Source organism: Lygodium microphyllum, chromosome 22 (genome assembly GCF_053477565.2).
Source record: "Lygodium microphyllum isolate KBCC chromosome 22, Lygodium_microphyllum_v1.1.10, whole genome shotgun sequence".
NCBI lineage: Eukaryota > Viridiplantae > Streptophyta > Polypodiopsida > Schizaeales > Lygodiaceae > Lygodium > Lygodium microphyllum.
Window position 1 is genome coordinate 115,704,370 of NC_141156.1, and position 12,875 is coordinate 115,717,244.

Sequence of the window (12,875 nt, forward strand, 5' to 3'; positions counted from 1 at the left end):
GTGATAATGGTCCTTAGATACGTCACAAGATTTTTTTTAAAAAAAACTATAGTAATGTATGTATGCATGCGTGTGCGCACACACACATGCATGCATGAATGCATGGATGCATGCATATAATGTCCTTTTATTATTAGCATTCTTTCCTTAAAGTAGGCCACTTAACTCAAGCTAACTCGGGGTAATTTCTGAAAGAAGAAACACCTTATTATTGTACCGTTGTAATAGCACATATGCCTTAATGAGCAATGCTAACAAACACAAGTAAACCTAAGTCCTCTTGTGTGATCTAAGTAGCCCTCTTCTTCTTCTCTTCTCCTAACTCTTCCACACACTTACACTCTTTTTAATCAATACATATCATCCCTCTTTCTCTCTATACTCTCTTTAATTGATACACCATCATCATCATCATCATCATCATCTCTCTCTCTCTCTCTCTCTCTCTCTCTCTCTCTCATCGATGGGTGCTAGAGTCTCTTTGAAATGGGGGAATAGATACATCATATCACACACACACACACATCCATGAGTGCCAAAGACTCGTTGAATTGGGGAAGCAGATACTTCCTCTCTTACACACACACACACATCCATGAGTGGGCACCGGGTGCCAAAGTCTCTTTGAATTGGGGGAATAGATACTAGTATCTAGTTTGGTGGAGCAGGGGCGTAATAGTAAAAGCTTTGATAAACTTAGGTGCCGACTCTTTTGAGGGCAAAAACAACAACAACAACAAAAAAAGGACATAAAAGCGTCCGTGGTGCCTGTATGGATCTCTCTCTATGTATATATGTGGGATGGGGACAAGGAGCCTCCTCCAAAATGATTAGGGGAGTGTGAGTTTTGAATATTATTCCGACATGTGAAGCACATTTGATGGATCGTCGTCGGGCTCAGGAGTGCCTGTGCTGCGACTTCAGGGGGGCCATGGATCCAAATCTCTGAGCCTTCCTAAACTTCTTCTTCGTTTTCTGGGTTCGAGGTCAGTGGGTCGAATCAGAAGCTGCGTTACGATTCTCTCTCTCTCTCTCTCTCTCTCTCTCTCTCCCGCCCTCCCAGGGTCGATTCCTCGTCTTTTCTCAGCCTTTTACCCCCTTCCCTCAGCGCCTCCCGCTCGCCTCGATGCTACTCCGACTCCCTGCGTAAGCTCTTGCCACTATTTTTTTTCCCCTGAATTGTAAATTATTATTATTATTCACTAGATTGCCTAATCTCTTGAAAAATTTCCTTAATCATAGCTGTTCTTTCCAATAGATTGTCTAAAAAATTGCATTTTTTACAGCAGTATATTCTCGAAAATGCTCTTAATTATATATATATATGTTTTCCCCAATAGATTGCTACGATGATCTTCAAACATTGAATTAATTGGTATCGCTCATTTCTTTGTTTAGGACAATTTTGACATACACCCTGTACATTGTTTTTATGCCCTGTTATATTTAGAAGGATGTCTTCCATGCCTTGTTATATTTAGAAAATTTCTTTTATGCCTTGTTGTTTTTAGAAACTTTTTTGGCCAAAATTGTATCACAGGGGGATGGGCAGGCCCAAAATTGAGTTGGACTTGTAAGAAAATGCTAAGAAAAGGGGCATCATAATTAATCATATGCTTTCTATGTATAGTTGATTTCTGGATTGGAAGCTTTATCTTCCACTCTCAACAGCTTTAACCCATATTTGAAGAATTACATCACTACATTTTCTTACCACAGAATTGCACCAATTTCACCCTCCTCCACCAATGATTGGAGACAGAGCCCTTTATGTGGCTGAATTCTACTTTTCTTTATTCTATTATCTCTGGTTTTGATCATGATCTTTTGATTGCATAATTCTGTGTGGAATTGGTCTTTTGCAGCATCGCAATCTTATGCATGAACAGAGCTTGTTTTGGTGTTAATGGGGGCTATTTGATCGACAGTTTTCCATTCACTAAAAAGTTTGCATTGATTAGTTTGATTCTATCTCCACATTGCTTCACATATTATGTCTACACAATTTGGACTTTGGTGTTCTGTCCTTTTGAGAAATGTAAAAGATTATCTCTATGTGCTATTGTGCATATTGGTTTCGATGATTCTATTCATGTAATTTGAACTTTAATTTTTGTCCTCTATATCATGCAGTGGTGTACCTAGAAAGCTATCAGAGATGAGGAGACTGATTGTTGCTACAGTTATCGGTGTGCTGATTGGTTTTTTTTTCGGTGTAACCTCTACAAAGGTAATGATGTAGCTCAATATCTAATCCATTTGTTAATGAGTGGAAAGTGTTGCTGTTTCCTACAACATTGAAGTAGTGCTGAAAGAATGCCTAATATGCAAAAACACAATGCAAGTGCGAGGAAACACTAGGGTTGGCAAAGAAGAGTGTACGATAATACACGACTAACACACAAGTGTGAGGAAACACTAGGGTTTGCGAAGATGAGTGTACGATAACACATGACTAATAAAGAATGCCTAATATGCAAAAACACAATGCAAGTGTGAGGAAACACTAGGGTTTGCGAAGAAGAGTGTACGATAACACACAACTAATAAATGAACTTGTTTTTTTTGGGTGGGTGTAACGTGTGGCTAATTATATTATCTAGAAGAAAATATGGGGAGATCCAAGAAAGAAGCCATGGCGAAGGAGTATAACATCATTGGGGTTTGTCATCCCTTAAGGTCAAAAACAGGCTATGGCAACTTCAAGTGTGAAGAAACTGCTATAGAAGCTCTCATTGATGTCGAGTCACCTTGAACTTAGAAATAGTAAGTAGGGGACTCTCCTCAGTGGCAGCTATCCATAGGTGTCCCTAGAAAGTACATCTGAAGGGTTCCATAATGCTATGTTCTACCTAGCGTATGTCATGTGTGGGGGCCCAATCCATATCATCCTGCATCAAAATATGCTTGCTAATCCATGCTGTGTAGTTGGAGAAACTCATTGCCTTATGTGAAACTTGAGGTAGGCTAGCTCCACTCTCCTAGATTCTAGTTCAACTCATCCAAAGGTTGGTCTTCTGAAATCCATAGTTGCCACTCGTAGATATCTAACCAAACAATGTATGAGTCAAGTTGCCACGACTTCCCTTGGAGTCTTATGACTTGGATCCTCCTCTAAAGGAGGTTGGAAAAAGCTAAGCCCTATCATTCTCTCTCATGCTAACTTGACACCCTCTTATATGGTGAAGAAAGTGTAACACCCTGTCATTCCATGCGAGTGGTGGTTTATCAAGCTCCTCTTGACAACATGGGGACTTTTGCTGTAACACCTTTTGTAGCTTTGCTAGACTCCTAATAAATTATGAAGAAAAATTTGGGGGGGTGATCAGTACTATGGTGAAGATCCATCCCAAAGATGGTCTCTAATCTCCTCCAAGATGGGGGTGACATTCTTGGAAGCCTTGCCAAAGGAGAAGCTTCCAAGTTTGTTTGCTTGGTGTAGCTCTTGGACCATTAGCTTGCCTAGAAGGGCCTAGTTGTAGTACTCTAGGTCAATAATCTCAAACCTCTCTCTCAGTAGTATTTGATGATAGTTTTGCCAGGCCACTTGGGCTCCATGGATCCATCCAAATTGGATCACAAGAAGTTCCAAACTAAGTGACATAGCTAAGAAATTTGAGATGGTGAGAAAGAATAGCATGAAGCTATATACTAGGTTATTGCCAATAGGGCTTGGTTGACCACTAGAGAGCTTAGTGTTAGCCTACCCTGTTTAGTCATGTCAGCCTGTCATCTCCTGGTTGTGAGCTCCTGTTAGAGTCTGATGGAGACATTGGAGCTCTAAGAGTTTAGCGTGCATTTCTATGCATTTCCTCTATTTTAGGCACATTTCTTGTGCATTTCTTGTGTTTGTCAATTGGATTCCATCCCCTGATAGTGCCTACTTGCTCCACAACTGCCTGGGATATTTTGTCATTATTTTCTCATTTTTTATGTGCAGTTGGACTGCATTTATTGCAGTCATATCACCTATTTTAGCAGGTTGGCCAGATTTAGAGGCCTTTTTAGCAATCAGCCAGTTTTGGGGGAGTTTGGCGATTTATAGCCACAGCCGATCACTCTTTCTTTTGCAGATTCAGCACACTTCGTCTCTTAGACACTCTTGGACATTGGTGCTGCCATCATCTCAGCCTGATTTGGTGCCCTTGCTGACGCGTTGGGCTGTGTGCAGGGACTGATCAATCCTCATCATTGTGTTCAGCATTCATCTTCAGTCAGTGCAGTATTTCTTCCTTCATTTTCTGCTTTCTCTCTCTCTTTCTCTCTATGTGTTCGTGTTCCTTCTTCTGTTGCACACTCTCACATAGTATCATTGCCTAAGTGAGAGCACGAAGTGCAGATTTCTTTGCAGAGGAGCATACCCAGTCACGAAACGCAGGCCCAACACCTTGCATTTGCTGCAAATGCAGCCATTTTTGGAGGTTTTTGGTGGAGGTGACACTCCCTAGTGCTGAATTGTCAGGTAGTTGGTGCAGGCAGCAGCTTTTATCCCCCAGGCGCGGCAGCATTTATTGCTGCCACATCAGCAGTTGCAGCTGATATTTCTCTTCTGGAGGCAGTGACACCTCTCTGGCTTGCAAGCAACAATCTTTTCTTGTGCAGATGGACCATCTACATCTCGTGTAGCTGATTGCCTTATGACATTCCCACTGTTTCCATCAAAATGTAGCATTTCTGGGTGATTGCAGATTTGGAAGATGTCTTACTAGTTTGCAGGCTTTGATGACTCAAAGGAGGAGCTTTTGTCTCACCACTCTTTTGAGTGGAGATGTGATTACAGGGAGTTTCAACGGGTGGAGTCTCCTAGGACCCATTTCTCTTATGCGCATCTTTCACAGCAGGCCCCATTTGAAATGAAGGCTCCATCTGATGTGAAGATGCCTTCTTTGATACCCTCTATTCAGGTTTCTGTTTTTCCTTCTTTACCCAAAGAAGATAAACTTGACGGTACCAACTACTGATTGTGGTCTTGCAAGGTGGAGTGCATCCTCAACACCTTTGATCTTTGGGAACTCGTTTCTGAGTCTATTTCTTGCCCACAGGAGGATCCAACTAATGGTACCTCGTTGGAGCGTGCTGCCTTGTGGGATTGGCTCAACTCTCGAGCCCAATCCTTTCTATTTATGAGTGTTCAGGACTCTGTCCTAGTTCATGTTTGCAGGTTGAAGATTGCAACAGAGGTGTGGCACAAGCTTTCGTCTTTGTATTAGCACAAGACGTTTATCTACAAGATTCCCCTTGAGATGAAGTTGCGAATGCTCAGTCTTGATGACTCTCCTTCCACGAAGGAGCACATCACAAAGATGGAGGACATGAGAAGTGAGCTTGCCTCTCTTGGATGGAAGATATCCTCCAAGGATATGGCTATGATCATGTTGACGCTGTTGTTGCCATCTCCTAGGTTTGATGTCTTCTACATGAGTCTCATCAACTCGAGGACCCGTGAGAGACTCTTTTGGGAGGACCTTTTCCCACTTGTCTTGGAGTATGGCGAGCGACTCAAAGAGGTAGGGGCCAATGGTTCTGGCTCCTCCAAGGCTTTTATTGTAGGTACGAGTGGCGAGAAGAAGAAGAAGAAGGAGAAGGCCAAGGACAAGAAGGTCAAGAAGAAGGAGAAGAAGCCCAAGTGCACACATTGTGGGAAGGGCACTCACCCCGAGGAGAAGTGCTAGCATAAGTACCCCCATTTGAAGCCAAAGGAGAAAGATTTGAAGGATTCGAAGGCCGTACACGCCATGACAGAGTCTGTTTTTGTGCATTTCTTTGCCGAGGAGGATACAACCCTTGCTTCTTCCACTTAGGAGAAGCCGTGGCTCGTGGATAGTGGAGCTTCTTCTCACATGACCTTTCGGTAGGATTGGCTTCAGGACTTGAGTTCTAGAGGGGGCACATACAGGAAGCTAGAATGCTCCTGTTGCAACACATACACCCTGTTGGCCCCTAAGTTAGGGGCCCCTTGCGGTATTTCTTTATTTTTAAAAAGAGAAAGTACAATGGGCTGTCTTTCACCTATTCTGGGTGAAATTTGACAGCATAATAGTACAATTACTGACCCAAATCAAGTTGACCAGGAGGGGAAACTCTGCCCAAGTCTGAATCTTCTGGTTGGAGTGCAGAATTGACCATTTCAGTCTGCTGTAATTATTGGTTCAGACCTGTTCTGAAACCTGTTTTCAACTCATACTGTTCCCTGTTCTGTTCAACCCACTATAATTATTGGTTCAGACCTGTTCTGAAACCTGTTTTCAGCTCTTATTGTTCCCTGCACTGTTCTGCATCATCTGTGCCAAGTGCCCCTTGATTATGACATCAATTGGGCTCTGAAATAACCTTTGAACAGTCCAGAATCAGTACTGATTTAATGCTGTTTCAGACACTTGGTTGGTGAGGTTACCACCCTCACCTGTCCCTGCTGGGAACTGCAAACAACTGCTCCTATTCCTGGAGAAAAGAGGCTCTTGCCTCATGCAAAAACAGCATATTCCACACAGCTGTACCTGAATCAGAAGAAAGGCCCTTGATTCTACAGCATAACCATACTGTCAGGGAGAGAAAGAGAGAGAGTAGGAAGCAAGCTCAGCCCTCTGTGCATCATAGACAAGGTAGACCAGCTCTCAAGAGCTCTCCATCTACAGCAATCCATCTCCCTTTCACAAATGAGCCCCAATGACCCAAAAAACTGCACGCCAGCCCTCTTTTAAGAGGTAAGTGCATCAACTTGTGCCAAATGGCAGCACTGGAAGATATTTCCCGTTCGAACCTTCCGGTCTAAAATTCTCCATCCTCTGATCAAAATTTGACCTCGGCACAGACCAGAGGATTAATCCTCGAGCAAAAACGAAGATAATGACGCGAACAGATTCTGGGATCAAAAAATAGGAACTCCCTAAATTGTAGGAATTACTTCCATTGTATCCCACTAGTCTTCTGACCATCTTTGCAGACTATAGCTACATCCAAATTTGTAATGTAGCTCAACTGAAAGTGAATTTCCACTGATGACCCCACATGGACTAATCTCTTGAAGATTTGTCCATCTTCACTTTGAACTAGTCTCTTCCAAGCTAGTTCTTCAACACACTTGTCCACATACACTTTCACAAGCCTCTTCCAGGCTTGTCAATCTACAGTGCCATCAGTCTCTTCCAGACTTGTACTGGACCTTAACTGTCCAGTCTTGACTCACTAGACATTCCTGTCCGTTTCACATACTGGTTATGCAACTCAGGCGTTTAGATTTCAAGAGAGATCCTTCCAAAAAGAAAAACCAAATAAAATATGTAATAAAGAAATCAACAAAAAGGTACTAGTTGTCACAGTCTTGTGACATACCTCCCTCTCGAAATCGCAAACGTCCTCGTTTGCATGAATGTTATACATGCTTCCAACGAACCCAGTGAACTTACACCTGGCAGCACATGTACAACACATACATGCTATCAATCAACATTGTGTACTGAACACACTGTTAACACATGTATGTTCTAACTGTGAAACATGGCAGACTATCATCATGTGACTCCACATCACTGTTTCCAGATATAGTGGCCGGTACACCACAATGATATCCCCATAGTTGCAGATTCTCATTTGATGACTCCACATCACCCTGACTAGAGATCTAGTGGCCGGTACATCAAAATGATATCCCCACTGAGTCAATTCACGGAATACATGCCCGATCGAGTAACCATTGTTACAACATGTATTCAATTCAATAGAAGTAAAAATTGTATTCTTGCAAGCAATACTTACTTCTTTAGCACTGAGAAAACCATATGGACACAATAAGTGTTAACCTGTACAAAATCTGTTTCTGTACATAATTTCTTTCTTGAGCAATTGTCACTTTGACAATCTATTTCAGCTTAGAGATACAAGGGGTCAAGGTAGGTTGCAAGCGAAATGCTTCAAGGTAAAGTTCCAACACATTAGGTGACTCTGCAAGTTCACCTTCGTCCATCCACTTAGCATCTATAGCTGGATAATTCTTGAACTTAACCAAATACCTTCTAGCAACTTTGCCTTTCACTTTCCTTTCCTTGTGTGCCAATACCTGTTCTGGAACAAGAATTTCATCAAGTTCCTCAACTTCGGGCTGTTCCTCAACTGGCATATCTTCTTGCACATCACCCACATAGGGTCTAAGAAGGCTTACATGGAAAGCATTATGAATCTTCCAATTGTCAGGCAATTTCAGCCTATAGCTGACAGCACTAATATTCTTTGTTACTTGAAAAGGCCCATAGTATCGCATACTAAGCTTAGTGAAAAGACTTTCCTTGCCTTTCCGCTTCTTTAAGCGTGCCTTTTCAAACCGCAACAGTACCCAATCACCAAGTGAAAATATCAATTCATGACGGTGATGATCAACAGCTTTCTTTTGCTTTGCCTGAGTCCTTTCAAGGGCATGCTTAACTTTCTGATACATTTCACCCATACTTTGCACATACTGATCTGCCTGAAAGATCTTATCCTTTGTATGCAAAATGGGAGGAACCTTTTTACCACCTTCAACAATTTCAAAAGGGGCTTTGCCTGTTGACGAATGCACAGCATTATTGTATGCATACTCGACCAAAGGCAAATACTGCTCCCACTTTGACTTGTGCTCTGACACATAGCACTTAAGCAGATCCAAGACAGTAGAATTTGCCTCTTCTGATTGTCCATCAGTCTGTGGATGAAATGACGATGAGAACTTAAGCGTTGTGCCCATGTTCTCAAATATGCCTCTCCAGAATAGACTCGTCATCCGTGGATCACGGTCACTGACAATAGACTGTGGCATACCATGGTACTTGAAGACATTGCACATAAACAAACGTGCCATCTGATCTGGTTTTATCTTCTTCCTGACAGGAATGAAATGAGCTTGTTTGCTAAACCTGCAAATAATAGTCCATATCCCATCATTTCCTATCTGTGTCCTTGGAAGATCAAAGATAAAATCCATAGCTATGCTTTCCCATGGTTTATCTGGAATAGGCAATGGCTGTAAAAGCCTTGGTGCTTTTTGACCTTTTGGCAAATTAAACACTGCTGCACAAAAGCATCCACGTCTCTTCTCAAAGTAGGCCAATAAAAGAATGTCTCTACTGCTTTGACTGTTGCATCAATACCACGATGCCCTGCATATGGTGGAGAATGACTCTCTGTCATAACTTTCCGTCTCAATGGCATAGTCACACATAGTCTACCATGCATCAACATGAAACCATCCTTGAGAAGATAATGCTCATGATGTTGTCCATTAACAAGCTGATCAAAGATCCTTGCAAAATCTTCATCATCAGCATACTGCTCCTTCATATCATCAAGCTCATGATGATAAGGAATTGACACAGCTGAAATTTGTGGCTTCCTTGACAAAGCATCAGCCACAACATTCTTTTTGCCTTCCACATGCACAATCTGAAAATGGAACATTGACAAAAAGTTTGCCCAACGCATATGCTTTTCTGACAGCTTAGTCTGAGTTAAGAAATAACGCAATGTCTGATGATCTGTCTGGACAACAAAATCTGCCCCAAGTAGGTAGTGTTTCCAACAAGTAAGCGCATGAATCACAGCCAACAATTCTTTCTCATAGACCTACATAGTATTCTCTGGCCCTCGCAAGATTCTGCTTTCATAAGCCACTACCCGACCATCTTGCATTAACACTGCACCAATGCTATTTCCACAGGCATCACATTGGACAACAAATGACTTCCTAAGATCTGGCAGAATGATCACTGGACTAGAAGTCATCTTTTCTTTAAGAATATTAAAAGCTGAAATCTCTTTCTGTGTCCACTGGAAAGAGATTCCTTTCTTCTGTAAAGCATGTAAAGGTGAAGCAATCTCTGCAAAATTGCGAATGAACCTCCTGTAGTAAGAACACAAACCCAAGAAGCTTCTAACATCATGGACAGTCTTCAAATTTGGCCATGTTCTAATTGCTTCAACCTTAGCAGGATCCATTCGGACACTATCCTTTGACACTATGTGCCCCAGGAACTGGATTTCTTCCAAGAAGAACTCACTCTTCTTGCCATTGATAAGCAACCTATTACTGCAAAGCTCATCAAAGACTGCTTTCAAGTGTTCTCTATGCTCCTGTTCATTCTTTGAAAAGACAATCATGTCATCAAAGAATGTACCAACAAACTGCCTGTATGGATGAAAAATCCTGTCCATCATTCGATTAAATGTTGCAGGAGCATTAGTAAGTCCAAATGGCATTACCAAGAACTCATAGAGACCAAACGTGGTCCTAAATGCAGTCTTATGCACATCCTCTCGCTTAATCCTGATCTGATGGTATCCGCTCTTCAAATCTATCCTGCTGAAAATTGACGCTCCTTCCAAACGGTCAAGGATGTCGTCAATTCTTGGAATGGGGAACCTGTTCTTGATGGTACTCTTGTTCAACGCTCGATAATCTATGCACATGCGCCAAGAGCCATCCTTCTTTTGCACTAGGAGCACTGGTGAGCAAAAGGGAGATGAGCTTGGCTGAATCAGCCCTTTTTCCAACAACTCATTCACCTGGCTTAATATCTCTTTCTGTTGGGCTGCATAACCCTATACGGAGGTCTATTTGGTGGGCTACTGCCTGGCACCAAATCTATTGCATGATCCTCAGACCTCTTTGGTGGCAACTGTGATGGTAATGAGTCAGAAAAACAATCACTGAACTGAGACAAAAAAGCAGACCTGTCTCTATTTAACATAGAGAAATTTGACTCATCATTATCCTTGACATCACGTGCAAAAATCAAGTACGCAGAAAGATGATTCTTTATTACAGATGTAATGGCAGAAGCCGATACAACAGGTACAGACTCTCCTTTAAGCTTCACATCAAGCACATGAGTCTTTTCCCTATGTTCCAAAGTCAGTGTCTTGTTAAAGGCATCCAACACACCATGCTTTCTGAACATCCATGGCATTCCCAACAAGACATCACAGCCTTCAAGTGGCATGATATAAAATTCTTTTGCATCAACATAAGACTGTACATGAAGACGCAGCTTTCCAAGAATGGGTGTCACAGACTTTGAATGGCCAGGACATGCCAACCCTGCCTCTGCTGTGTAACCCATCTCATTTGCTCTGATGCCCAAGGTAGAAGCCAACTCTGGTGAAATAAAGTTTGCCTTAGCTCCAGGATCAAAGAAAATAAGTACATGTTGATCCCTAACTTTACCCCAAGCTCTGCAAAGCTCATTAGCATCCGAGTGTGGCTTGTCTCCCAGCATATCTGGCACTAAACCTGCTGAAGGTTTGGGCTTCTTTCCTTTCCTGTCCTCTTTATCATCATCAGTTGTTCTCTTATTCTTGTCCGGACAGTTAGAGGCAATATGACCAGTCTGCTCACAGATAAAGCATTTCCTCTCAGCCATTAAAGACTTTCTCTCTTCAAGAGACTTGCGCACAAAAGGTTTCTTCTGGTCCTTTGACTGCTGTCTAAAAAACTTGTCTGGTTTCTTCTTGAACTGCCAAGGTTTCCCTGTGCTCTGAGAAATCTGAGAAACCTGTTTACCAAATGGCTTCTTTGCTGAAAATTTCTCAGATTTGTCCTGTTTAATGCTGCCCCCAAAACCACTTGACTGTCCCAACAATAATGCATTTCCTGTGGTGGCATTCTCAATTAACTGAGTCAAAGTGGTGACCTTTGTCTTTGTACAATAATTCCGGAGTTCCTTGGGCAGCCCACATCAATATTTCTCCATCTGCTCGGTCAATGGCACAACCCTGTAAGAAGTGACTGGAAGTAAAGCCTCCCAAAATTTCTTGTTATAGTCTTCCAGATCCTTGCATTTAGATGCATCCAAATTGTGCCAAGCTGACATAACATCAATCTCAAATTCATTGGTCAACCAAGTAGAAGCAAATACTTGCTTAAAATAAGTCCAAGTGGCAGGAGCTTGTCCTTGCATCAACAGTGTACTCCACCACTGACTAGCATTATCCTTAAGAAAAGTGGTAGCTTTCCGAACCTTAGAAGGCTCTGTAAAGTTCCCTCCTGCAAATGCGGCATCAAACTGCTGTAAGAAAGAGAGAGCCTTAGTCCTATATTCAAATCCTCGAAAGATGTCAAACTGCACGGCTGCACCACCTTCCTTGTATGGCTTTGGCTTCTCGTGAGCCATTAAAGGGTCCGTAGGATATGCCTGTAACATAGGAACACTAACAGGTGGCATAGGAGTTGCTTGACCACTGACTATAGGGCTTGTAGACACAATACTTGCTTGCTGGTTTTGATAACCAGCCATACCAAAAGTGCCCTGTGGCATGCCAAAACTACCTTGAACTCCTTGAAATCCAAGCTGCATACCTATATTGCCATACATGGGGTTTGGCATAAAACCCTGTGTACCCCCAAACACTGTTCCTGGTACATTAATCCTCGAGCAAAAACAAAGATAATGACGCAAACAGATTCTGGGATCCAAAAATAGTAACTCCCTAAATTTTAGGAATTACTTCCATTGCATCCCACTAGTCTTCTGACCATCTTTGCAGACTATAGCTACATTCAAATTTGTAATGTAGCTCAACTGAAAGTGAATTTCCACTGATGATCCCACATGGACTAATCTCTTGAAGATTTGTCCATCTTCACTTTGAACTAGTCTCTTCCAGGCTAGTTCTTCAACACGCTTGTCCATAATACATATACACTTTCACAAGTCTCTTCCAGGCTTGTCAATCTACAGTGCCATCAGTCTCTTCCAGACTTGTACTGGACCTTAACTGTCCAGTCTTGACTCACTAGACATTCCTGTCCGTTTCACATACTGGTCATGCAACTCAGGCGTTTAGATTTCAAGAGAGATCCTTCCAAAAAGAAAAACCAAATAAAATATGTAATAAAGAAATCAACA

At 42.1% G+C, this 12,875-nt stretch overlaps 1 protein-coding gene across 1 annotated transcript in view; it reads left to right on the plus strand.

Moving 5' to 3' along the window:
* Positions 1-780: 780 nt before the first annotated feature.
* The window catches only part of LOC148017529 (uncharacterized), a 48,268-nt gene continuing 36,173 nt past the window's right edge, over positions 781-12,875 (plus strand). Inside the window, exons 1-2 of the mRNA XM_087663506.1 lie at positions 781-1,146; positions 2,134-2,230. Coding sequence (XP_087519632.1) covers positions 1,127-1,146; positions 2,134-2,230 — 117 coding nt within the window. The 5' untranslated portion in view covers positions 781-1,126. The remainder of the gene's footprint in view (positions 1,147-2,133; positions 2,231-12,875) is intronic.